Source organism: Nyctereutes procyonoides, unplaced genomic scaffold (genome assembly GCF_905146905.1).
Source record: "Nyctereutes procyonoides isolate TBG_1078 unplaced genomic scaffold, NYPRO_anot_genome, whole genome shotgun sequence".
NCBI classification, from domain to species: domain Eukaryota; kingdom Metazoa; phylum Chordata; class Mammalia; order Carnivora; family Canidae; genus Nyctereutes; species Nyctereutes procyonoides.
The window spans coordinates 46,852,357-46,880,325 of NW_026575135.1; the positions used below are offsets into that span (position 1 = coordinate 46,852,357).

The following is a 27,969-nucleotide window of genomic DNA, read 5'->3' on the forward strand; positions in this document are numbered from 1 at the left end:
TTTAAAAAAAGTGCTCGTTAGTCTGTTTGGCAGAGTGGAGCCAAGGGTCAAAAGTTGGATTTTGGGGGACAATAATAAAGGGGTGGCTTTTAGCTTTTCTTTTTTTTAAAAAAGATTTATTTATTCACGAGGCTGGGGGGGTGGTAGAGACACAGGCAGAGGGAGAAGAAGGCTCCATGCAGGAAGCCTTATGCGGGACTCGATCCCAGGACTCCAGGATCACACCCTGGGCCAAAGGCAGGCGCTAAACTGCTGAGCCACCCAGGCGTCCCATTTTTTATTTTTTTGTATTGGAATATGGTTGACACACAATGTTATTAGTTGCAGGTGTACCCTATAGTGATTTGACAACTCGATACATTCTGCTATGCTTACCACAAGTGTAGCTACCATTTGTCACCACAAAAAGTGCTACTATAATAATATTGACTATATTTCCTGTGTTGTACCCTTTATCCTCCTGGCTTACTCATTCCATACCTAGAAGTGTGTACCTCCCACTCCCCTTCACCCATTTTCCCCATCCCCCACACCCCTCCTGGCAACTATCAGTTCTCTGTATTTATGGGTTTCTTTTTCTAATTTTTAGATACCATATGTAAGTGAAATCATATGGTATTTGTCTTTCTCTGATGTATTTCACTTAGCACAATACTCTCTAGGTCCATCCATGTTGTAAAGAGCAAGATCTCATTTTTTTTCCCATGGCTGAGTAATATTCCTGTGTGTGTACACGTGTATGTACATACGTGTGTGTATATACATATACATACACAACATCTTTATCACTTCATTTATTGATGGACACTTGGGTTGGTTCCCTATTTTAGCTACCATAAATAATGCTGCAATAAAAATAGGAGTGTGGGTTTTACATTATACTTTTTGGAACTTACTAGGCTGTGGGGACATCACTGCAAGCTCCTCTTTCCCCAAGAGAAATGTTTCAGAATACCCCAGAACATTTCCATCTTTTGTCCCTTGCAGCCCTTTGTGAAACCAGAGAACAAATTCTGGCCAACCATTGCCCGGATTGATGACATCTATGGAGATCAACACCTGGTTTGCACCTGCCCACCCATGGAAGTTTATGAGTCCCCATTTTCTGAACAGAAGAGGGCCTCTTCTTAGTCCTGAACCCCTAAGTTCAAGTGACTGACTTGATGTCTTTCTCTGGAGCATTTGACAACTATATAATTTTCCATCCCAGACTCAAATTGGGTTTTATATACTGTGTATATTTTTGTAATCTCTGTCAAGGTAATTGTAAATACCATTAGCATAGTGAGTGGAAACTCACTGTTGGAAGACTGATTTGTCTCAGTGCCTGCTTCCATATGTAGCAGTTGATGTTCAAGTTGCCTTGATTGGGAGCCATTTAGTTTTTTGCATAGAAAATTTTGGGTGTGCTAAGAAGTTGAGACATAATAGAGGTTATATCGTAGACTCCGACAGATTCTTGTTCCAAATAAGTCCTTGTGGACTGTGCCATCTGTGAGGAATCCCAGGGCAAATGTTTACATTTTGTATACACTGAAGAAAATTTTTCTCTAATTTGCCTAATCTGTAATAGCATTTCTGAGTGTTTTTCTTTTCCCTTTGTGTTTTTTTCTTTTATTTGCAATTATTAGTATTCTAATAAAAGCAGTTCAGTTTGAAGAATGTCTTCTTGGTCCATTTTTCAATTTTATTTCCATATGCCCTAGGTTCAGAGGTATTCGAAGGGCAATGAGAATATCCAACCCAATAGCCATTTTCACATTATCAGTTTTGTCTAGCAGCTTTTCTCATTATACACTAAGTCCAGAGATAAGCCACAGTCTAATGTTCCTTCAGTCTTCCTGTTCTGCCTCCCTTTGTATACCGTCTTCACCCTCATCATCTTAAGATGGCTGCTGCATATTGACAACACATAATCATTCTAGATAGAAGAAAGGGAGAAAAACAAGAGACAAAAGGCAGATTTTTTTTTAAAGATTTATTTATTTATTCATGAGAGACACAGAGGGGAGAGAGAGAGAGGCAGAGACACAGGCGGAGGGAGAAGCAGGCTCCATGCAGGGAGCTTGACCTGGGACTGGATCACAGGTCTCCAGGATCAGGCCCTGGGCTGGAGGTGGCGCTAAACCACTGAGCCACCTGGGCTGCCCCAAAAGGTAGATTCCATCCATATTGACTTCTTTTGAAATGAGTTTCCACAGATTCCACCCAGTAATTTCTGCTTGCTTTTATCTGGTCAATTGTTTTACATTGCCAGTTCTAGGTAGTATAAGGTCTTTTACCTGGGTATGTTAGTGCCCCAAAGAAAATCAGGAGTTAGATAAGTAAAAAAGGGGAAAATGGTTGTCAGGTAGGCAACTAGCATGCCTGCCACAAAATAACTTTTCCCTAGAAATAGCAAATGCTTCAGATTTTGTTCCCTGATTGTGAGCACTTGTATGATTCCTGATTACTTGGTTCTTTGCATGGCTGCTCACTCAATCAACTGATAGTCATCTGGAGAAAGGTCTTAGTGCTGTATTGAGTACTCTGCAAGTGGTCCACGTATTCTCACACTTAAAATGTATGTAGAACAATTTCAGCCTAAGCATTAGAGAAGTGATGGGATCCATGGTTTCTTTTTTACATTATAATTAGTTAATATTTATTGAGTTCTTCTTGGGGGTCAGGTACTATTCTAAGTGTTTAAGGTGTATTATCTCATTGGAACCTCACAACTGTCCACTTTTACACATGAGGGTATGGAGAGATGCCTAAGGTCACACAGCTGATTAGAGGGAGAGCTTGAATTTGAACCCAGGTTGCACAACTCCAGTGACAGCTGGTCAAAACAGGTTATTACACTGCCATAGTCTCTATATAGCTGGTGACTCTGCCCTTCCTGAGGTGGAAACCAGGGTCTCAACACAGACTAGCCATCAGGCTTTTCTTTTTATCAGACCGTAAAGTATGTCAGAGGCAAATGCAGGTGATCAAATATTCAAATTGTACTTCACTGTTACATCAATCATATGTTCACCTGATGTTTGTGCCCATGTTTCCCACCTCTGGGTCTTTGCCCATGTGATGTCCTCCATGTGGAGTACTCTCCACTGCTACCTTTGCTTTACTGGCTCCTGTTTGTTCTTCATTTTAGCATTTCCTCAAGGAGGTCTTCCACACATCTGTGAAACATGCTATTATTTTGGCACTCAGCTTGTTTTCCTTTACCCTTAGCACAATTAGTAATTACTCCCTTTACTTGGCTTTTTTCTCACTAGGCTGAGTTGCTTGAGAGCAGGCACTATATCTCACTCATCATTGGATTTCCACGGCTGAGCCAGGATCTTCCACATTGTATTGCTCAACAGCAATAAACGGGAATAAAGGAATGATCTTTTATCTTAAAAAAGGGACACTGTCAGAGAAACCAGTGTTTCCAATGTGTGCTGAGAGTAAAGTACAAAATGCCAGGCCTTAAAGCAAGGCTTTGTATAGGATCCTCTCCCGCCTCCTACCTCATTTTTATTGTGGTAAAGTATACATAAGTTACCATTTTAAATTACTCCATTCAGTAGCATTAAGTACTTAAACAATGTTGTGTAGAATTTTTTTAAGTTTTGGAGATGAGGATCCATGGTGGACATGTGCATACTTCATATAAATGGGGCATTCCCATCTGCCTTCTCCAGCCCTAGACAGGCCACTGTTGGAGCCATCATTGCCTTGCCGCTGTGTAGGATAGAGGGCAAGGGCCCAGGAGGAGAAGCAACCAGCTCTTTGGCTCTCTGATCTGTAGGCTTACTCTTTTTTTTTTTTTTTTAAAGATTTTATTTATTCATGAGAGACACACACACATACAGAGAGAGAGAGAGAGACAGGCAGAGAGAGAAGCTCCATGCAGGGAGCCCAATGTGGGACTTGATGTGGAACTCAATCCGGGATCTCCAGCATCAGGCCCTGGGCGGGAGGCAGGCGCTAAGCCACTGAGCCACCCAGGAATCCCCATGGTAGGCTTAGTTTTACCAGCATTGCATCAAGGATCAAGGAAGTTTTTTTTTTTTTTTTTTGAGTTCAAAATTGGTTTTTAGCAATAAAGCTGATTAGCAAATAGTGTTTTAGTTAAGGCCAGGAGGGCTTGCTCTCCAGTTTTGTCCCTCTGATGCTTGGCCAATCTAAACTTGGGATATTCACTCAAGGAAAAAATTTTAGTCCGTAGAGCAGATGCACCAGTGCAGAACTGCTGCCCTATGCTGATCCCAGGTGAACAGGAAAGATTCAAAGGCGGGGGGAGGGGTCTCCCCAGTGCCAGTGGAGTGACCGGGATGAACGGATGTCATCAATTGTCTCCCCTATGGAGAGCAGTGAGAAATAGGCCAGGAGGGAGGAGTGTCACATTACCTGAGGTCATTCCATGAAGAAAACAAAATCCAGGAAGCAGGAGTTAGTGCTCAACACACAGTATACCACTCTTCTATATCTGTTTATAAAAGGGTAGTGAGGAGGGATAGCAATCAGAGTATGTGTTCTGGAGTCAGATCCCAGCTTCCCCATCTTAGACATATGACCCTGGAGAAGATAAATGGCATCTCTCAGGCTCCGTCTTCTTACCTGTAAAATGATATTACCTACCTCTCCTAGGTGAAGTTTCAATATATTGCTCCAAACAGTACCTGACACAAAGTTAGTTAGCTCTTATTCTCCTCTTCACTTAGGATCTTGTGTCTTTACTGTAAATCCCTGCACTCCCTGCTCCAGAAATGGAGCTCTGATCCCCATTTGGCCTATCTTGCATTCAGATCCATTTCCTTTCCTTTCCATTCCTAAGCACCTCTGGACAGCCGGAGAAAGTAGAAGGAACACAGGCTATGACTATGTACAGATTTGGATTAAATTCCCAGTATGCCAATTATTTTGAGACAATAAGGAAATTCACTTATTTTTTTGCACTTCAGTTTGTTAGGGTGTAAAATAGCAATAATGAAGTACTTTATCAGGCTTGTTGTAAGGATTAAATGAGGTAATACAAAATGAGCACTCAGCATGGTGTCTGGCACCCAGAAATCACGAACTTATTTTGCAAATCCTGACTGAGCCATTTTGTGCCAGGCACCATTTATTTTTTTTAAGGTTTTATTTATATATTCATGAGACACACACACAGAGAAAGGCAGAGACACAGGCAGAGGGAGAAGCAGGCTCCATGCAGGGAGCCCGACATGGGACTTGATCCCAGATCTCCAGGATCACGCCCTGGGCTGAAGGCAGCACTAAACCGCTGAGCCACCTGGGCTGCCTGCCAGGCACCATTCTAACTGATACCTCTAATCATGGAGCTTCAATGCTAGATGGACAGACAACACATCAAGACATCAATGTTAAATATTCTTTACTTTTTTTTCAATATTCTTCAGAAAACAAATCAAATGGTATGTGTGTGGGATTTGGAGCCCTTTTACATTGGGTAAGTGGGGAAGGATTCTCTGAGGATGTGATTTTTAGGCTAAAATCTGAACAAGAAAAGAAGCCAGATGTGGGGAAAGGGTAAGGGGAGTGTTCAGGAACAGCAAGAAGCATGTTTGAAGCATATTAGTATCTCCATTGCTGCATTTGGTTATTTTCATATGTAAAAAGTTTTAAGAATACCTGGGAAATATGGAGGGGAGAGAGATGAAGAATAAAAGCTCAGGTTGGTTAGAGGTGTGGGACTCCTAGGAGTTAGGAATGGTGAAGACGTGTTTTTAGCCTAGAGTCAAAAACACAGGGACTGAAAATACAGTTCAGAGCAGAAAGGGACCCTGACTCAGGTGAAGGACTTTGAGGAAAAAGAAACAGAGAAAAGAAATGGGGTGGGTGGAGGTCCTTGGGTCAGGAAGAGGAGGAAGGATCTGTAATGGAGGACAGGCAGGCAGAGAGTAGGATAGAAAGTGGGAGAAAGATGCAGGAAGGAAGTGGGAGAGGAGGTAGAGAAGGGCCTCTAGTATGGATGGAGAGAAGGAAAGGAATAAGACGTGGAAAGAGAAAGAACATTATCAGCTCAATGACCAGACAGAAGAAAGAGTCAGGAAGTGGCATAGGAGAGATGGGAGAAGGTTGTCCACAGTGGAAGTAAGAAAAGGGAGTCAAGAGGATGAGAAATAAGGCACAGGTCAGGAAGTGAGAGAGAACTCCATCAAATTAGAAAGAGGACAGAGAACAAGAAGAGAATGGGGAAAGGGGAAGGTTAAAAAGTATGCTGAGTGCAAAAGTCTGTGAGGGGCATAGGTCAACAGCAGGGTGGCCTCTTAGTAAAGAGGTAGAGGGAGAAGCCCAGGATTGGAAGGGAAAGATACATGAAAGGGGAGGACCCTGAGAGAAGAAAGAAGGGAAGTCTTTTTTGGAAACCAATGAGGTCTAAACTTGAGGCCAGAGGTAGGGAAGTGGGAGTCAGGGAAAGGAATGCCCTGCATTCCCTAGAATGTCTGCAAAATTGAAAACTGAGCCGATTGCAGTGAAGCCCTGAGGATAGGGCTTCCCAGGACCATTGCAGTAACCCAGAATGGGAGGCTGAAGTGCTGGAAGACCCACTTACTTTACCCTGCCAAACTCTAACCACCCAGTTTTGTATACGTTGTTCCTTTCATTTAGAGCTTTTCCCATAGCTCCTCCCCACCTCTCATACATACAACTCACTGGGGATGGAGATAAGTCTCTGATATTAAGGAAGTTACAGTTCATGATCTCAGATCACCCGTCTCAAAATTTGGAAAGATGTAGTTATTTTGGGACAGGGGATGGACTCTCATGCCTGGGACTGGCAAGGGATACTTTTTCCATAAAAGCAGTTTTGCTAAATTATGGTTTAATAGGCTTTTATATGCGAATCTGGGAACTTACTCCTTTTCTCTGTATCATTTCTTCCACAGGAAATGTTTGCACAAATTCATACAAATGAGATTTTTTGCCTTTTCAACCTACATCATATCAAACATCATGGCCATCATTCTTATACAAATTCAGTTCTAAAATGCATGTTGGAGATTGCCTGTAGTTTCTTCTAAGTTGAATAGAATTGATGGAGGGTTGAAAAAAATCAACTACATTTTTTTTTTTTTAGTGGACCTATATATAGGACTCTTGGGGAGTCTGGATCTCTTTTAAAGTAGAGGCCTAGGGTTTTCAGAACCAATGGAAGAGAAACTGTAGTGTGCTTTTGATCTGTTTGTTGCACTGTGCTGTAACTTTACCAATAAAAGTGTTATCATTCAGGGTGTGGCATATCTACAATACACTTCTGAAGATCATTTGAGGGATCCCTGGGTGGCGCAGCAGTTTGGCGCCTGAAGATCATTTGAGGGATCCCTGGGTGGCGCAGCGGTTTGGCGCCTGCCTTTGGCCCAGGGCGCGATCCTGGAGACCCGGGATCAAATCCCACATCGGGCTCCTGGTGCATGGAGCCTGCTTCTCCCTCTGCCTGTGTCTCTGCCTCTTTCTCTCTCTCTCTATCATAAATAAAATAAAATAAAGACTTTATGAAGATCATTTGAAAAAAAAAAAAAAAACAAAAAACCTTGGTGAGACTCTGAAGATTTAAGTGCTCTAAATAACAGCCAAAGTCATAAATTTTCAGAAAAAAGAGTGTAATCCAACCTTTTAGGATGATGTCAGTCATCCTAAAAATATGCAGACTATCCCCCAACAGTGCTGCCACTGGGAACTTGATCCAGAACTGCTACTCACTGCGGTAGGAGCAGCCAAAGTAGAAATTAGATGCAAACAGATCCTTTCTTTAAAGTCTGGGCATAAAGAATGGAAAGAAAAAAAATAATTTGCTTACGTTCAAGATATTCTATCCAATGTGAACTACAGAGGAATATTAAAGTTCCCCAAAATAGAAGAACTAGATGTTTTTATTGGTTAAAGAAGTTGCTTCAAATGCATTCCAAAAGACAATGAGGAAAATACTTTCCATGGAAGGAGACAGCTGGGTAGGCTGTTAAATAAACTTGCAAATAGCAAAGGATTGAGTATAGTATGTGGTGACAGCCATTTTGAGAGGGAGAGGGTGGATTGTGAAGGGTTAGCACTATTTCTGTATTGTGTCAAAAAGACTTTATTTAGCCTGGGGCAGTACTTGCCATTCAGAAAATTGCTGTTAATCTGAAGTCTAATGCTTCTAAAAGAGGCAGTTTTGGGAGGAGAGGCTGAAAGGTGTCACAGTTAAACAGGCTCACCACAGTTCTTAGGACAATTTCATTATTTCCTAGAAATTAGTTGCTGTTAATGAAATCCATGGTTTTTAGAGTATGAAAATGAGAAGAGGCTCTAAAAGAAGTATGCACCATGCAATAACCACTTGGATAGTTTTAGATGAAATTCAGTTAGGTTGCACATGAATTCTCTTATTTATTTTAGAGAGAGAGAGAAAGAGAGTGAGCAGGGGGAGGGTGGGAGGGAGGAGAAGCAGACTCCCTACTGAGCTGAAGCTCAATGTAGGGCTTGATCTAGGGACTCCTGGTTTCATGACTTGAGCCAAAGGCAGATGCTTAACTTCTTAACCAACTGAGCCACCCAGGTGCCCCTTACATGAGTCCAAACCTAGTTTTCAAAGGGCAAAGATATATAAATTAAAAGTAAATAGTGCAGTAAATAACACAGTGAAGCAGGAAAAAGTAGTAGAAAGTAACACATAGCCTTGTGTTTAAATTTTATCTGCTGCTGACTCCCTGTGACTTAGGGTGAATAACTCGCTGAAATCACTACCTTGTCTGTAAAATGGACATAATGCTATTTACCTCACAAAGTGTGTATGAGAAGTGAAATAATGTATGAAAAATGCTGACAGCACTCTTCTTTTGGGACACAAGTTCCACAGATGTGAAAAAAAGTACTTGGTGAGACTCTGAAAATTTCAGTGCTTTAAATAAACAGCCAAATGGATCCCTGCTCCCATTGGATATGTTGGTAAAATACTCTTCTTCCCCCAATTAAAACAGAACAAAACAAAACAAAAAACAGGAAAACAAAACTGGTTAGCAAGGAGGAAATGGAAACCTCCAGGTGGCAGAAATGAAGAGGGAACCCATAGGGCTTGAGATCAGCTGGGCCATGGAGAAGGCTAGACTAGATGTGTGTCATAGGATTGGGATTTCACTGATGCCAGGGAATGAATGTTAGGAATTAAGGAGCATTTATAATAGATAGTATGGAGCAGAAATGGGGCATGTTCAGAACTGGGGAAGCCTTATTCCAATATGAGGACTGAAATATCAGTATCTGCTAGCCCAAGGTCATAGCAGGAAATAAGCTTTCCATACCAGACCACGGGTGGAAACAAGGATTCAGTGATATGTAACAAATGGTTCAGTTTCAGGAAGCCTATAAGGGCCCCAGAGGAAACAATCTAAAAATTTCTCCAAAGGAAGTGACTGCACACAGAAACAACCCATAAAGAAAACCCTCTGAGAAGAAAATGCCACAGAAGATGAGCTCATAAATTTACAAAACAATAAAATTCATTGTTAAGCACCAACAAATGGCAGAATTCTTTTTTTTTTTAATGGCAGAATTCTTAAGGAAACAGAAATGAAAGAAAACAACTTTGAAATAAATATATTTCAAATGCTCAGAGAAAATGGAAAGACTAAAATCCATAAACGAGAATAGGAGATCATGAAATGAAAACAGATAAACTTGAAAACAAAATTAGAAGAAAATAGTTAAGATATAACTTATTTAGATGATAAACAGTAAGTTAGACCAAAAAGGAAAATTCAGTGAGTTAAAGATATGAGAAATCACCTAGAACATAGCACAGAGAGGGTAAAGAGATGAAAAATACAAGAAGTGTTAAGGTAAAGCAGATCAAGAAGGTGACAGAGGAAACAGGAAAAGTACAATGTTTTTAGAAGAAAGTAAAAAATTGCCAGAATAAAGACATGCATTCCCAATTTAAAGGTATTCAATGAGTTCCAATACAAGCAAATATAAACTAATCCATACACCTAGATGGATTTCAGTGAAATTCAGACGCTATTAGAGAGGCTATATCCTTCAAAGAAATGACAATCAAATTGACATCCAACTGTTTTCGGCAACAAGAGATGTCAGAACGCAATGGAATGTCTATAAGATGGTGAAGAAAGATAACTAGCAACCAAGATCTAAACCAAACCAATTTTTCTTTCTAACAATGTGAAAAGTAAAGACATTTTCAGACATGGAAAGATTGAGAATATTTACTGAAAATGGACATTCTCTAGAAGGTCTATGGTACAAAAACATTTTTAAGTATTCAACAAGAAATAGTGAGCAAAGAAATAGACAAAACTTGCCAGTAAATCAGTAAGTTACACATTTAAAAAACAGCTCAGGTTTTAAAAAGTTCTAACGAAAATAATAAAACATTAACATGGAAAACAGATCAGAAGAGGTATTTGAAGTGTAATAAAAATAGGGCAAGATACTTATTCAGGAAAGAACAGAGACAATGGCTATTTTATAAATATTCATATGCTCTAAAGTATACAGGTATGTTAAAAGTTTAAGAATGAGAACAAAATTGGGATGGCTGGATGACTCAGTCGGTTGAACATCCGACTCTTGACTTCAGCTCAGGTCATGATCTCAGGGTCCTGGGATGGAGCCCTGTTTTGGGCTTCCTCCATGTGAGGAGTCTGCTTGTCTCCTGCTCACTCTGCCCCTCCCTCTGTTCTCTCTTTCAAATAAAAATAAATAAAAAGGAATGAGTAAAAAATAAAAACTGATTTAATAAGTGAATAACTTTTAGTCAGTGCAAGGGGAAGAAGGCAGGTTCAAACCGTCTTTGATAAGGTAAGGACAAGAAGGAAAGGCAAGAAAGGAATTATATCTACCCTTTTCATAATAAAGATAAATAGAAAACAAAGTGCAACGAGAGGGGTAAGTTTAAATATTTCAGTATCACGCTGAATTTATTTTTAAAAAAGAAAACTATCCCAAAGCATAAAGTTGATGAAAAAGCAAATTGCAGAATACATACAATATAGCATTTACATAAAACTTGACATTTGAAATACTCCATTTTATGAATACATATACATGAACACATAATAAAAAGTAAACTGAGAAAGCATCACTAAATTCAGGGTGATTTCCCGGGTGGAGGAGGGGAATATGGGCAGGATGACCAATGAAAGTTGTCAACTTCATTTTTAATATTTTGTTCTTTAACTTATTTAAAACAAGTATGTTAACAATGATTGATACTGAATAGTCTATATGCAAGGTGTCTGTTACAGTTTGTCATTTTCTTTGTATTTTAAAAATAAGCAGGTAGGGGCACCTGGGTGGCTCAGTCAAAACCAGTCACTTCTGGTTTTGGTTCAGGTATGATCTCAGGTTCCTAAGACTGAGTCCTAGGTTGGACATTGGACTTTGCACTCAGTAGGGACTCTGCTTCTTTCCCTCTGCTCTTCCCCCAATGAGTTTGCTCTAATAAATATATCTTTAAAAAAAAGAAAAAAAGAAAAAAAAAAACCCTAACAAGCATAGAACATGGCACAGTTCTTTCCTTTCCCTGACTCGAGTGTGTTTTATAAATTAAAAGGACATTATCTTCTTTGTTGGTCTGTTTGGAAAATTTTAATATTTCTTGGTATAGTGTCTGATACATAAATGCTTAATAAATGTCAGGTTCCTCTCAAATGAGTCCCTTTAATGTTAAATGTGTTTTGGTTTCTTAGTAGAAAAAAATTCGGTTTTGAAAGGCTACTTGGAGGACTTCAAGTTTCACACAAGATGAAAGAAGTATATCCCACTCTATCCCGGCTGCTAAATATAACTAAAAACCCTGGATGAAACATGCAAAGCAACAATCAAAAGACTGAAAGGTGGAAAAATGAAGGTAGCTTGCCTAGGCAGTATGGAACTTAAGGAGTGATCTGGCAATAAGTTTCCTGGGGTTTTTCTTTTGCCTTTTTATATTCTTTTAGTTTGGGTAGAAGGGAAGTCTACAACCTAAAAACATCTGCTGCCCCAACACCCTCCTGCTGCCCCCACACCCCCAAAAATGTGCTCTCAAAAAAGGCCAAAGGAATGGGAAAAGGGTGACCTATAGGAAAAACTCATTTGATTTTACCTGTCCCACTCCTGGTGAACACCCAGCCCCTCAGTCACTAATGTGGCCAGGCCTATGGGAAGGAGCCTTGCAGACCATCCCTGCCCTACCCTGAATGACCAGCTGCAAAGAGGCAGCATCTTGACCATCTCAGTTGGTGATTGAGGGAGGATTACAGAGAGAAGGGAGCTGGAGAAAGGGTTCCTTTAAATCTGTATATGAAGTCTTGGGGAGTTCCTCAAGCAGAGCATACATAAAATTGACCATAATCAATACAGCAAACTGGACTATGAGTGGACTATTGCCCAGGTTTCAGATTGGCTGCTAGGTACAAGTGGATACAAACCAGAATAGCAATGCAGAAGCTTAGAAAATTAAACTGACGAACTCACATAAGTGAGACAGGATATGCATTCTGAACCTAAATGGTTTGACTGTCTCATAAAATAGAAGATTTAAATAGGGATAAGAGTTTCATAATACTCAAGTGTCCAGGATACAATGCAAAATTACTCATCAAGAACCAGAAAAATCCCAATTTGAACAGGAGATAATACAGAAGACCCAAACATAAATTTTAGAACTAAAAAATATAATGACAGAGTAAAACAAAACACAAAACTTACTGATTGGCTTAGTAGTAGAATGTAGATGACAGAGGAAAGAATTAGTGAACCTGAAGACAGATCATTAAAAATTATCTAATCTGAACACAGAATATAAGTGGAGTAAAACAAACAGTTTCAGAGACTTGTGGGACAATAGCAAAAGAAGTATCATTTATGTTACTGTAGTTCCAGAAGAAGAGTACAGAGCTGAAACCCTATTGGAAGAAATAATGGCTAGAAACTTTCTAAATTTGACAGAAAGTGAACCCAAAGCAAGATAAACCCAAAGAAACTTATGCTCAACTGTATCATAGTCAAATTTCCTAAAGTTAAAGACAAATCTTGAAAGAGGCTGGAGAAAAACAACACATTACCCACAAGGTAATGCAATATGAATCAACAGATTTTTTACCAGAAACCATGAAGGCCAGAAGAAAACGGCAAGATATTTTCAAGTGCTAGAAATGCTAATCAGAATTCCATATCCTGTGAAAATCTCTCTCAGGAGTAAAAGTGAAATAGACATTCTTGGATGAAGGAAAATAAAGAGAAGGTGTCATCAGATGATCTGATCTATAAGAATTCTATAGTAAGTTCTTCATGCATAAGGGAAATAACAGAAAAGTGGAAAATTAAGCTTGGAAAGAACAATGTAAGGGGAAAATATCTGGGTAAATGTGATAAACAATGTTCCTCTAGAGTTTTAAAAGTTGTTTAACCCTAGAAACATTACCCATGAAATAAAAGATTCATAAATTAGACTTAATCAAAATTATAACCGTTTTCTCTGAGAAACACTTTTTTTTTAAATTTATTCATGAGACAGAGAGAGAGAGAGGCAGAGACCTAGGCATAGGGAGAAACAGGGTCCTCGCAGGGAGCCTGATACAGAACTCGATCCCAGGACCCCAGGATCACGACCTGAGACAAAGGCAGATGCTCAACCACTGAGACACCCATGATTTCCTCTGAGAAACATTGTTACGAATGAAAACATAAGTCACAGACTGGGAAGAAGTATTTTACAAATTACATATTTGACAAAAGACTCAGAATATATTAAGAATTCTAAACAAACAGCAGAGACAATCCAGTTAGAAAACAGGCAAAATGCTTAGACACTTCATGAATATACAGGATGGCAAATAAGCACATGAAAGACTGATTGATTAAATCATTAGCCATTAGGGAGATGTAAAATAAAGCCATGATGAGATACTCCGACACATCTATTAGAATGGCTAAAAAAATTGACAATAACAAGTACTGACAAGAACATAGAGCAACTGGATTCTCTCAGGAATAAAAAACGGTACAGCTGGAAACCTGTTTAGCAGGTTTTTTTTTTTTTCTTTAAGAATTATTTATTTATTCAGGAGAGACACAGGCAGAGGGAGAAGCAGTCTCCTCATAGGGAGCCCGATGTAGGATAGATCCTGGGACTCCAGGATCATGCCCTGAGCTGAAAGCAGACGCTCAACTGCTGAGCCACCCAGGCATCACTGTTTAGCAGTTTCTTATAAAGTGAAACATACATGTATCATACAACCCAGAACTGTGCTGCCAGGAACGTATCCTAGAGAAATGAAAACTTACATTTATATATATTTTTTTTTGTTTTTTATAGGCAAAAACTAGAAACAACCCAAAAGTCCTTTGATCAGTTAATAGAAGATAAAACTAAATACTACTCAGTAATATGAAGCTATTGATTTATGCAATGACTTCATACTATGGGGAAAAATGCCAATCTCAGAAAGTTACATACTGTATATTTCTATTTACTTAACATTCTTGAAATGACAAGATTATATTTATGGAGAACAGATTAATGGTGGTCAAGAGTTAGGTTTAATGGGAGGGTGTGAATATTTAGCGGGTAGCATGAAGCAATTTTTTTGGTAATGATGGAACACTGAAGTATATTTATTGTGACCGTTACATCTGTATACATATATAGACAAGTCTCTATAGATTTGTCTAAATGAGTTCAGGTCAAAACTAGTGAAATTTGAGTAAGATATAGTTAATATTATTGTATCGGTGTCAAATTCCTGGTTTTGAAAGCTTATTATGGTTATATAAAATGCTATCATTGAGGTAAAGCTAAGTGAAGAGTACAGAACTGTACCACTATTGGAACTTATCAGTGTATAATTAATTTAAAATAAAAAGTGAAAGTGAGTTTGGAGTATTATACTCTATAAAACTGAAGTATTTTATAAGGACTTATAGATTTGTTAAGATCATATGTGTTTGTGAGAATTTTTGGTAGAGAAATATCTGGGACCCAAATTAAAACAGTATATGTAGGGGAAAATAGGTAACTTTAGTGACGGCTACAAATTAGCTCAAAAACTCATGCAAATTTTACTGATTTCTTATTAGACACCAATTAGGCAAATTCTGAGTAAAGCATCTCAGCAACATAGTCCATGATCTTCCACACAAACAGAATGAACAATGGATGTATGTGAGAAATAAAGCATACCTCAAACTTTTCCTAGTGTCTGGTAGAGATCTAATTAGAAGTTGCTTGGAGACCATTTCCAGGCAAAATATTCATGGGATTGCTATGCTTTCCACCAGTATCATTTCTCATCATGGAAATTCACCAGAGATTTTAAAAAATACCTGTAATTTCTCAAGGAGAGAATGTTATTAAGTTAAATTCTTGGGTATGAATGAAAGAATACTTTTAGAAACAGAATGAATTCAAGGTTAGGTCATTAGAGATTTATTTATATTTATTTATTTATTTATATTTTTAAGTAGGCTTCATGTCCAGCGCAGAGCCCAAGGTGGGGCTCAAACTCATGACTGAGATCAAGATCTGAGCTGAGATCCTGGCTAACGCTTAACCAACTGGGCCACCCAGGCACTCCAGTCATTAAAGACTTAAAAATTTATATATATATATATATAGATATGAGAGAGAGAGAGAGAGAGAGAGAGAGAGAGAGAGAGAGAGAGAGAGATAGTTTGGAGAGGAGAGGCAGAGGGAAACACAAGCAGATTCCCTGCCAAGCATGGAGCCCAACTTGGTGCTGATCCCATACAGGTCACTAGAAACCTTAATGGAGTCTATCAATATGATCTTACCCAAACTGGAACACTTTATTTTTTTAAAAAGATTTGTTTAGAGAGTGTTTGAGAGCTAGTATGTGGGTGGGGAAGGGGCAGAGGTAGAGGTAGAGAATCTCAAGCAGACTTCCTGCTGAGTGTGGAGCCTAAGGTGCACCTTGATCCCACGACCCTGAGATCTTGACCTGAGCAGAAATCAAGAGTTGGACACTTAACTGAGCCACCCAGGCAGCCCTCAACTGGGGCACATTATTTTTAGATTTTATTTAAATTCTAGTTAACATATAGGGTATTATTAGTTTGGGAGATAGCATTTTATGATTCATCAGTTGCATATAATACCCAGTGCTCATCACATCAAGTGCTCTCCTTAGGCCCATCACCCAATTACCCCATTCCTCCAGCCACCCTGTTTGTTTCCTATAGTTATGAGTCTTTTATGGTTTGCCTCCCTGTTTTCATCTTATTTTCCCTTCCTGTATGTTCATCTTTTTTTGTTTCTTAAATTCCACAAGTGAAATTGTATTTTTCCACTAACTTATTTTGCTTATGCATAATACCCTCTAGTTCAATCCACATTGTTGCAAATGGCAAGATTTGATTTTTGATATGTGTATATATATGCATATACTGTGTGTGTATATATATATATATTTGATTTAAATGTGTTTACACATATATGTATATACACACATCCCCACACACATCTTCTTCATCCATTCATCTGTCAGTGGACATCTGTGCTCTTTCCATAATTTGGCTATTGTGGACATTGCTGCTATAAACATTGAGGTGCAGGTGCCCCTCTAAATCACAATTCTTGTAGCCTTTGGATAAATATCTAGTAAGACAATTGCTGGATCATAGGATATTTCTACTTTTAGCTTTGAGGATCCTCCATATTTTCCAGAGTGGCTGCACCAGTTTACATTCCCACCAATAGTGCCAAGAAGGTTGTTCCCCTTTTCCTACATCCTCATCAATACCTATTGTTTCTTGTGTCAATTTTAGCTATTTTGACAGGTGTGAGGTGATGTCTCATTGTAGTTTTTATTTGCACTTCCCTAATAAACAGTGATGCTGAGTTTTCATGCGTTTCTTAGCCATTTGTAGATCTTTGGAGAAATGTCTGTTCATGTCTTATGCCCATTTCTTGAGTGGATTTTTTTTTTGGGGGGGTGTTGAGTTTGATAAGCTCTAGGATTTTAGATACTAGCCTTTTATCTGATAAGTCATTTGCAAATATCTTTTCTCATTCTGTAAGTTGCCTTTTAGTTTTGTTGACTTTTTCCTTTGCTATGCAAAAGCTTTTTTATCCTGATGAAGTCCCAATAGTTCATTTTTGCTTTTGTTTCCCTTACCTCTGGAGATGGAAGTTGCTCTGGTCAAGGTCAAAGAGATTGCTGCCTGTATTCTGTAGGATTTTGATGGATTTCTGTCTTACATTTAGGTCATCCATTTTGAATTAATTTTTGTGTATGGTGGAAGAGTGATCCAGGGGCACCTGAGTGGCTCAACTGGGGGAGAATCTTTTTTTTTTTTTTTAAGATTTTATTTATTCATTCATGAGAGACACAGAGAGAGGGAGAGGGGGAGGCAGAGAGAGAAGCAGGCTCCATGCAGGGAGCCCAATATGGGACTCGATCCCCGGTCCCCAGGATCATGGGGCCAAAGGCAGGGGCTTAACTGCTGAGCCACCCAGGGATCCCAGAGAATCTACTTCTAAGCTCCCTCCTGTAGCTTTAGGATCTTACTGGCTGTTGGTCTGAGACAAAGTCTCTTGCCATATGGGCCTCTCCATAAGGTAGCTCAAAACATAGGTAGCTTCTCTGAGTGAATAAAGTGGAAAACACATTAATTTTAACCTAACTTTTGAAGTGACATCCTATCACTTTGGCTACATCCTATTCATTTACCAGAGTAAGTCCAGGGGTGCTCTATGCTCAGTGTGGAGTTTGCTTAAGACTCTTTCCCCTCCTCCCACCATGCTCCCTCTAAAATAAATAAATCTTAAAAAAAAATAAGTCCAGCTCACACTCAATGGGAAGAGATTACTACAGGAATGAAGATGAGGTGCTGGAGATCATTGGGGACCATCTTAGAGGTTGCCTACCACACCACAGCCAATTTATCAATAGCTTGTACTCAACTGATTTAGATTAATAAAATTTAATTTGAACACAGTGGAAGTTCTAGTTCCAAATTATTAAAAAGCCACTTAAAAAGTTCAATTCCTTGGGGCATGTGGCTGGCTCAGTTGGTTAAGCCTCTGCCTTCAGCTCAGATCATGATCCCAGTATCCTGTGATGGAGTCCCATGTCAGACTGCCTGCTCAGTGGGGAATCTGCTTCTCCCTCCCCCTGCTTTTGTGCTCTTGCTTGCTTGTTCTCCCTCCCTCTCGAATAAAATCTTTGTTTTTTTTTTTTTAAGATTTTATTTATTGATTCATGAGACACACACACAGAGAGGCAGAGACACAGGCAGAGGGAGAAGCAGGCTCCATGCAGGGAGCCCGACGCGGGACTCGATCCCGGGTCTCTAGGACTATGCCCTGGACTGAAGGTGGTGCTAAACCGCTGAGCCACCCAGGCTGCCCAGAAAATGTCTGTTTTAAAATATAAAATGAGGAACACCTGAGTGGCTCAGTAGTTGAGCATCTGCCTTCAGTTCAGGGCTGAGTTCCACATCAGGCGTCCTGTGAGGAGCCTACTTCTCCCTCTGCCTATGTCTCTCTGGTCTCTCTCTCTCTCATGAATAAGTAAATAAAATCTTAAAAAAATATATGTATATATATATGAAATACTCTGTGATTAATTCTTAAAAATATGCACTATTAGCCAAATGTAAATAAATGAAGCAAGATGAGCTATTTTTCTGGTCATAAAATATTTATTAAGGTATACTTTAGGGAATATAGTGAATATAAAATTTAGGGTCACAATATGAAGCAATTTCAGTCCTCTCAAAAGTCAGCCCAGCCCTCAATGCTCTGCAGATGTAAAACCACTGGTGAGACTCACTAAAAGCAGTTTGACTAGTACAGAATAGGCTTTCATGAAATTTACAACTAGAGCATCTGAATACCTCTTGTAAGTGCAAAACCACACCACATTACACTAATGCAGCAACAATGCATTCATATTGTTCTCATTAGTCATTAGTAGTCAACTTGCATAAAACACCAGAAAAAAGCACAATGGCGCTCACAAAATGGGCTAAAAAAATGAACCTGTCCTTGCAAAACACATTGTAATGGAAGAAGACATTAAAAATGTATTATGCACAATACAGAAGCTGCGTTCCAAAGATCTTGAGTGTCATTTCCTTTTCTGTAAAATCAAATTACACGAACCAGGCACAACTAATATTTGGGAGGCAGTGCGTAGCTAAAATTTCATTTAACTAATTACTCAATGATTTAAAAAATCCCCATAAGTCTTTTCTGTCCTGAGGTAGTTGCAAAATAAATCATAACTTGGGTATCAACTAGAGCTGAGGCTTTGACTTCTTACTCATTTAAAACTAGTTGTTACTGACAGGAACTACCTTTTGATATTTAAAAGACAGTTGAGAAATGGGCCTCTTACTACACAAACAACATAATGGCTATGTAGGAAAGAGGATTAGCTGCTTCAGAACGTGAGAGATATGGTCCACCATTGAGCTTCCACCCTCCCCGCTCCCCCCAACCATTTTAGATTCCTTATTGTCCAAAAAGCCATCAAGAGCAACACAGTAGAAGTAGACAAATCATCGTCCTTTGCTGTAGCCAGGGAAGAAAAGGTCAAGTAGAGTCTGCAGAATCTCATTGGGAATCATGAGATAATTCTGGCCCAGATCATGTCGGCAAGCAGGGCAGGAGAAAACTTGAGCCTTAAAGGAGCGCTGTAAGCAATCCTAAGGCAAAACCAAAAACACAAGAACATACCCAATTTCATCAGAGTAATAGTATGTAGAAAAGTCGATGATTTATACTTTTAAATAGGAACTAGAAACTTAGGATAAATCTGCACTGTGAAAACTTGTCTACAGACACAGATTCAAGTTCTACTTCTAGCACACATTGTGAGACTTTTGGTAAATGACCAACTTTTGTGTGCTTTCATTTTTCCTCATCCAATGAGTGTTAGAATTCGTGTATGGTTTCCACTACCTTTATCTTCCAGGTTGGATTTTAATCCTGTTCTTTCATGATAGAACACCTAAAAAAAATTTAGGATTCCCTTGCTCAGAACTAAGTTATACATTTCATCAAATCACCAACGTAGAACGTGTCTTCCAGAATATATAGGTCAGGCACAAACATGTATGTGGAGGGTTTATTACTTCCATTTTACTAAAGAAACTAAAGTTCAGAAGTTAGGTCAGGGCACATAACCACTGAGCTGTAGAGCAGGACTCCATCCGTGGTTTGAATAAAACTCAGTTTTTCCCTTCACACCACACTAATAATATAATGTTCAACTCCTCTGGGCATGCTGCCAGACAGCATCTGTTTTAGATTCCATTAAGTGGATGCAATTATTTCAGTTTGTATTATAATATAGGAAACCTATATAAGCTATAACGTAAAAAACAGCAATGACACCACACTTTCTTCTCCATTTCAACCTCTTCTCAATAACTAGAAACATGATAACATACCCCAACTATACATATTTGACTATTACTGCAGAACTAAAACAAATATTGCCACCAAAATGTAATGAATTAATTCTTAACTGACAAGGTTACACAACTGTTCTGCTGCACAGAAATATGCTTTACATGCTAAAAACATGTTTGGGGGTTAGTGTATGCTTTCTCGTCCTAACAAGGGAAAATGAGAAAGAAATCTACTTACTTTACAGACATTATGGAGGCAGTCTGTTGTCACTGGCTGGTAAACTAGCTCCTGGCAGCAGACACACATAAAAGATTGTTCCAATTTTTTCAGAAAATTCTAGAATGATACCCAAGGGGAAGAAAAAAGGGTTAGCATTTCATAAAATAGTATTAAGATTTTAAGTAATTAGGGAAAAAATGTCTTTGTCACCATAATACATTTTCTATTAAAAAAATGATGGTAACCATAAGCAAACATATAAAATAAAATTGAAGAAACTCTATTCATTCTATTAAGATATACACTTAGTTTTAAACCTTAGAATTGGATTGGAAAAGGTGCAAAGTCAAAATATACAGCATTAAAAAGTGAACGTTCCCCTTAAACCTCACATTCCAGAGATGACTATTATCCCCTTTAAAACAATCGACATATGTTAACAGACTGGAATTTAAATAAAAACCTGAAAAAAAAAAAAAAAAGAAACAACCCAATCATGGACAGCTTGTCTCAAAGTCAGCACATACAGATCTTTTTTCAAAAAACGCTGGTATATTCTAGTATGTGAACATATATTATTTATTCAGTCTTTTGCTGTTATCATACTTCAATATATATTTTTTAAGATTTTATTTATTCATTCATGAGAGACACAGAGAGAGAGAGAGAGAGAGGCAGAGACACAAGCAGAGGGAGAAGCAGGCTCCATGCAGGGAACCCGACGTGGGACTTGATCCCGGGTCTTCAGGATTGCGCCCTGGGCTGAAGGCAGCACTAAATCACTGAGCCACCTGGGATGCCCTACTTTAATATTTTTTAAGCTAAAAAAATAAAAGTACTAATACTCTGTATCTAATGCTTTGTGAAGAATCAACATTTATTTTCATAGGATTATCTTCTGTGGTATTTTGCCTCAAATATTAAAAAATCCCATATTTTCCTAATGCCAATCTTTATTCAAACTGGGACTAAATTATAAAGTCTAGTAGAGCCATCTTGGGGCCCCTGGGTGGCATAGTTGGTTTCAGTTCAGGTTATCATCTCAGGGTCTTGAGCTCAAGCCCCATATCAGGCTCTGAGCACATCAAGAAGTCTGCTAAAGCTTCTCTCTCCCTCTGTCCCACCCTGTGGCTCGCCCATGTGCTCACGCTCTCTCTCTCAAATAAATCTTTTTTTTTTTTAAAGATTTTATTCATTTATTCATGAGAGACACACACACACGGAGAAGCAGAGACAAAGGCAGAGGGAGAAGCAGGCTCCATGCAAGGAGCCTGACGTGGGACTAGATCCTGGGATGCCAGGATCACGCCCTGAACCGAAGGCAGGCGCCAAACCGCTGAGCCACCCAGGGATCCCCCCAAATAAATAAATCTTAAAAAAAAAAAAAAGTCAGAGCCATCTAAAGCAAAGATGATCAAATGGGTAGGTACTTTTATGCTCATCAAAAGCCATTACTGTTCCGTTTTACCCAATTGTTTCTTTTAAACTAGAATGCTAAGTAGTTTTTTTGAATAGTCACATGCTAATCTTCCATTCAGTTATTTTGGGTAGTACAAGAATATATATTTTAAGATTTTATCTATTTATTCATGAGAAGGGGAGGGGAGAGGGAGAGAGGGAGAGAGGGAGGGAGAGAGAGAGAGAGAGAGAGAGAGAGAGAGAGACAGGCAGAGAAACAGGCAGAGAGAGAAGCAGGTTCCACACAGGGAGCCTGATGTGGGACTCAATATCGGGACTCCAGAATCACACCCTGGGCCGAAGGCAGGCGCTAAACTGCTGAGCCACTCAGGGATCCCCACAAGAATATATTTTAGGTCTGTTTTTTTGGTCAATAAAAAAGCAGAATGTCCAAGAATTTCTGGCAAAAATTAAATCAAAGATCTCATTTCGAAGTTTTACCTTGGAACTTATTGATGAACACTATATAAATTATCAACAAAGTATTACACAACACACTGAAAGAATATACCATTTAGAGGAGATATGGAAAAAACTCAAACTTTAATACCAGGTACCCTTGTCCGTGACACACTACTTTGTTAATGACTGATAATTTCTCTGGTATCTCCATGATATCTCTAACATGTATTACAAATATTATGAGTTCCTATAATGTGTCAAGTACTCATCTGTGTAGTGGTGATAAAAATGCAAAGTCTGTATTTTCATGGAACTTTATATACCTTTCAGCAAGCAGACGAAAAAAATCAATTTCAGATTGTAGTAACTGAGCAAACAAAGCAAATTAAAGCATGAGTAAAGAGTGGCTGTTTCTGAAAGGGTAGTCAGGGAAGGCTTCTCTGAGGACTAGTATTTTGCAGAGACTTACAGGAATGAAGGAGTGAGCCACAAGAAGGTGTAGAGAAGCAGAATAGGTATAATGGCTTAGGAGCAGGAACAGGTATTTATATAGCACAGAGGTCATTGTAGCTCAAGCAGTTTTGGCCTGAGAGGGTAGCATATAAAATATATGCATTTATTTAAAAGTCACCATTAGCTAATACTTGAAGTTTCCTGGTTTAATGGATGTGTTCCTGGTTATAAAATCATAAAATCTACCCACGACAATAGTATATAAACATCCAGAATAACTACTAGTAGCAAGGTCACAATCATCTCAGGCAGTTAAGATCCTGCCAATAGTGGACAGCCTACCGAATATTTTGTCTTTTTTTGGTGGTTTGAAAACTGTCAACTGGTGACTATTTCATAGAAAAATAACACTGAAAGAGTTGACAAGTGTTGATTTGCATACGTTTGCCAAGTCTCACAGGATACAATTACTTCAATTTTTTTTAACTGATAAACAAGATATACATATTAAAAGTCTCACACTAAAGCCCGAATACACATGTCCAATCCAGTCAACAGATGTGCCAAAGAACTTCCTTCCCAGTACACTTATGTGGCCTTTTCCTTCACCTATATCTACTACTTTGTCTCCTGCCTACAAAAGAGCTGGAACTCACCTGAGTTATCCCTAACCAGCTGTATCCTCTCCAATCAGAATAATTAGACTATGATCAACAACTGTTGGCTGTATCTTGCTTTCTCTAAGTGAAAATGACTTACCAGAATCAGATTCTCATTATGCCTGGGTCTCTTGGCTAAAAGCAAGTTAACACTTCACATAGAACTAAATTAATTTCCTTCTGTCCTCCAAGCATGTAAGCCTCATTTACCAAGAATAACCCAACATTTCACTTTTATAAGTAAAGGAAATGATGACTCCAATATAAATCTAAAGAGTATTTGAAGGGTACGTGCCTGGGTAGCTCAGTCAGTCAAGCATCTGACTCTAGATGTCAGCTCAGGTCATGATCTCAGGGTTGTGAGACTTGAGCCCGCATCAGGCTCCCCCTACTGGCTGTGGAGCCTACTTAAGATTCTATCTCTCTATCCTCACAACAACCATGGTGCTCTCCTTTAAAAAAAAAAAAAAAAAGTATTTGATATATCTCTAAAAGCTTAAAAATTAGGGGCACTGGCTGGCTGCCTCAGTCTGTAGAGCATGAGCCTCTTGATCTTGGTGTTGTGAGTTGAGCCCCATGTTAGAGGTAGAGATTACTCAGAAATAAATACATACATAAAATAAAAATAAATAAAATAAAATGAATAAATAGGGGCACCTGGCTAAATCTGGCTCAGTTGGTAGAGCATGTGACTCTTGATCTTGGGTTTTTTGTTTTTTTGTTTTTAAAGATTTTATTTATTTATTCATGAGAGACACAGACAGGCAGAGGGAGAAGCAGGCTCCTCAAGGAGACCCTGATGTGAGACTCTGGGATCACGCCCTGAACTGAAGGCAGATGCTTAATGCTTACCTGCTGAGCCACCCAGGCATCCCAATCTTGGGGTTCTGAGTTTAAGCCCCATGCTGGGTATAGAGATTGCTTAAAAGTAAAATCTTAAAAAAAGCATATATTTTATATGAATATATAAATATATATTTAAAATGAATATACAAATGTTTAAAAATTGTACCAGGGAACGTTCTTCCTTAATATTGGTGACTATTTCTCAAATAAAAAGCAACACAAAAACAGAGTTCTCTCTAAATTTAGACAGAGGGAGAACTAACCCCATTTCAGACACATGAGAAGTTCTGTATTGCACAGACAGAAATAAAGGGAACACTGGAAAGAAATTACTAGAAGATGACAGAATAAAAATTCAAGAGGCTAAAGCTCACTCACAATAGTTGCACAGAGGGAACAAACCCAGAAAAGTAACTATATTACACCTAGCAACGGGTTGCTATCTAATAAAATGGAATATTCCAACTTCGAGCATAATTAAAGACATAATAAAAGTGAACCAAGAAGGAATAGACAATTCACATTTGAAAATTCCAGCTTCTAGGATTTGATAAGCATTTGCATAATACTGCTTAACAAAACAAAATCCACACATCAATTTTAATTTCTTTTCACTTTAAAATTTCATGACTACCAAAAAGTGGGAAAAAAATCCAAAACATATAAAGTATTTAAATAAATCAACATTATTTTTTTGTTTTTTGTTACTACCAGGTTAAGCATGTGAATTGCTTAAGACTTACACCATAAGATAACTTTGAACTACAGCAAAAAATTTCCTGATGAGTTTTAAATTAAGTGTGCTATACAAACTTAAAATTCTTCCCATGAAAGGTGCCTTCAACATAAATGATTAGGTTCAGGCACAGAGAGGTCAAATCAACAAACTAAGAGGCCTAAAATCAATTAAAAAGCATTTAAAAGTTTTACTTTGGATTATTTCTGAAAGGTAGTGGCCCTGGATGAGATGATTACATAAAAACAGAGTTTTGACTGACTTGTAAGGATATTAATTTTCACTATTTGTTAATATTACATTATTAAAAAAACCTTTACATACTGGACCTTCCACAAGAGATGCAAGCACTTCATCCCATAGCTTCTGGTTTTGGTGATCTTCTCTAATTAGATGCTGTTGTTGAGGGGTTAGTTGGAAAGCCTCAACTGCTTCTGCTGAATCTGATGTTTTTAACACTTTGGAGGCACTTGGACAATCACCTAAATTTATTTAAAAATACATAAGCAGACTTATGAGTGGTTCCAAGCAGAACTATGAGATCAAAGAGTTAACTGGCACCAGTAATGTTTAATTTCTTATGAGTTTCTCAATTTATTGTCTTAATATTTTTACCAGTAACTATGTTTTACAGTATTTACGTTCATAATCATTACCTACCATCTGTAGATGGCCTTTTCGAGGCCTCACTGGCCTGCTTCTTTGACTGTCCTTTAGTCTTCTTCCCTTCCTTATCTGAAGGGTAACCTACTGGATACTGAGGGGGGGGGAAAAGTACAATATAGATTTAAGCTTCACAGAGAACGGGGTGGTTTCTAGATGCTGCTGAGAAATTAAAAAGGGGAGGGGTAGGAGTATATTTTTCCTAAACTGACTTTATATATAGGAAACAGACATTTAAAGGACAGAAGACCATCAATATCCCCAATTCAGTGTAAGACCATGTAGTTTTGACTGTTAAGATATTCCATTTCATAAAATAATGATCTTAGTTTCAGCTCTAAAAGAAACACAAGTTTTCAGCAGATTTGCCTAAGTGGCTTAAAAAGTTTAAGAATCTAGATATAAAGTGAAGAGATTAACCAGAGAGCACAGGATAGTCCTCATACAGATGGTATTACACTCAGTTGTGGATCCAATCTTTAAAAAAGAAAACAACTCCCACCCTCCCAACATTAAGGGCCAAATTTCTTATCTCCCAAAATAAGAGGGGAAATGGGGCTTTTAAAAGACCTAAAGCCACTAAATTACTGAATTCTTTATCAGCTAAAGGTCAGATTTTAAGGAATAAATTCTACCTATTTGTGTTTTATTGGATACCCGTTTTTTTTTGGGGGGGGGGAGGACATGCTTTGTAGATAACCCTGATATTTAAAGGTTAACATGTTTCAGGCCCCATCAACATTAACTTATCACAGTAGATGGGCTTACATGCTTCTGCTTACAGTTTCACATCTAACCTTTCTAGAACATTGCTCTGCTGAACAATGAATCTAAAAAAATCTTTTGAAAATGGATTTAATAAGTTATAAAAAGAATTATTTTGGCAGTTATTTTAGCAGCTGATGGGTCTCATTTAATTAATGAAACAATTCTACAAGTTTAAAAAGAAAACAAAGACAGACAGACTTGCACTAGAAAACACACACTCACCTGCCTGGGTGGTCAGACACTTGCCCATAGTTCAGCCCCTACACATGCAGTGTGGGCAGAGCCAAGGGAAATGAAAAGCTGGTAGTCTTTACAGGAAGCACAACAATGGGGAATGATGGAGGATGAACTCAAACCATGCTCTGAAGTCAGTGTCAGGGACAGTCTAGGGTGCATAGGCAGTGGATGGGGAATGTAGCCATACCATCCATTATGCACACAAAACCAACAAAGTCTTATATGGGTTAACAGCTGAACATGGGCAAAGGGGAAAAAAAAGGCAAAGCACTAAAGGTGGTGACAGGACAGGGAAGCAGCTTTGAGGGGGAAGAGAAAAAAAGGGGTGAGGAAAAGTGAGAAGGGTAGGAAGCAGACCACTCTTTCAAGCCACCTCCCCGTTCCCCTACCAGAAACATACCCCGTGCCCTCTAGAATACATGTCCCTTCTTAAGGCCTCCTTTATGTAAATTTTATGTACCCCATCTCCATCATTCTTCAAGTCATTTCCAAATTGAATTGGAAATATTTTACTTTTCATTAAAGGCCCAGGTTTTCCCAAGCACAATGGTTGGTCTTAGGGGAGTCTTGACACCGAGAATGCTACCTTTTTACTTGTTTTCCTCCTGCATACTTGCATGATTTCATTCCTCACCCCTTACAGTCTACTGATTGATTGCTGTGAGTTGTATCCAGTGTTAAGGCACAAAGATACTACAGAGGTATGCGTTTTTGTGAACATACAAGTAGCCTAGACAAATGTAATCTAACCTGTAAACGTAGACAAAGTCTCCTTGACCGTTCTATTCCTTCTGAGGTCCAAGGAGCAGGTTCAACATCATCTCTTCTTAAAAGGTAGCGCCAAACCAAGAATCCATGGCTTGATGAAATCTCTGGCCAGTATTTCACCACCTAAATCATAGTATTTTGTAGTTTGAGATTTAATATTTAAGCTTATTCATAATGTATTATTAGTTTACACTTGACTGAACTAAATGCAACTTCAAAAGATACTTGCTTTGCTATAGGAATAGTAAATAAAAGATTTTTTTCAAAGCACTAAAACATTGCTTTGACTTTATTTCCTAATTAAGATAGTTTCCATTTAAGTACACATTGCTATAAATTTGAAATATTAACAGGATTATGCTTACTAATAGAATCTTGCATAACAGTAGATAAAAATGGTGGCAGTA

The 27,969-nt window shown here is 38.5% G+C and overlaps 2 protein-coding genes across 2 annotated transcripts in view; one reads left to right on the forward strand and one right to left on the reverse strand.

Moving 5' to 3' along the window:
- GLDC (glycine decarboxylase) overlaps positions 1-1,662 on the forward strand; it is a 92,101-nt gene extending 90,439 nt beyond the window's left edge. Inside the window, exon 25 of the mRNA XM_055301929.1 lies at positions 988-1,662. Coding sequence (XP_055157904.1) covers positions 988-1,131 — 144 coding nt within the window. The 3' untranslated portion in view covers positions 1,132-1,662. The remainder of the gene's footprint in view (positions 1-987) is intronic.
- A 16,954-nt stretch (positions 1,663-18,616) lies between these two features.
- The window catches only part of UHRF2 (ubiquitin like with PHD and ring finger domains 2), a 77,060-nt gene continuing 67,707 nt past the window's right edge, over positions 18,617-27,969 (reverse strand). Inside the window, exons 12-16 of the mRNA XM_055302327.1 lie at positions 27,545-27,685; positions 25,787-25,883; positions 25,451-25,608; positions 20,591-20,689; positions 18,617-19,644 (exon numbers count right to left, since the gene is read on the reverse strand). Coding sequence (XP_055158302.1) covers positions 19,498-19,644; positions 20,591-20,689; positions 25,451-25,608; positions 25,787-25,883; positions 27,545-27,685 — 642 coding nt within the window. The 3' untranslated portion in view covers positions 18,617-19,497. The remainder of the gene's footprint in view (positions 19,645-20,590; positions 20,690-25,450; positions 25,609-25,786; positions 25,884-27,544; positions 27,686-27,969) is intronic.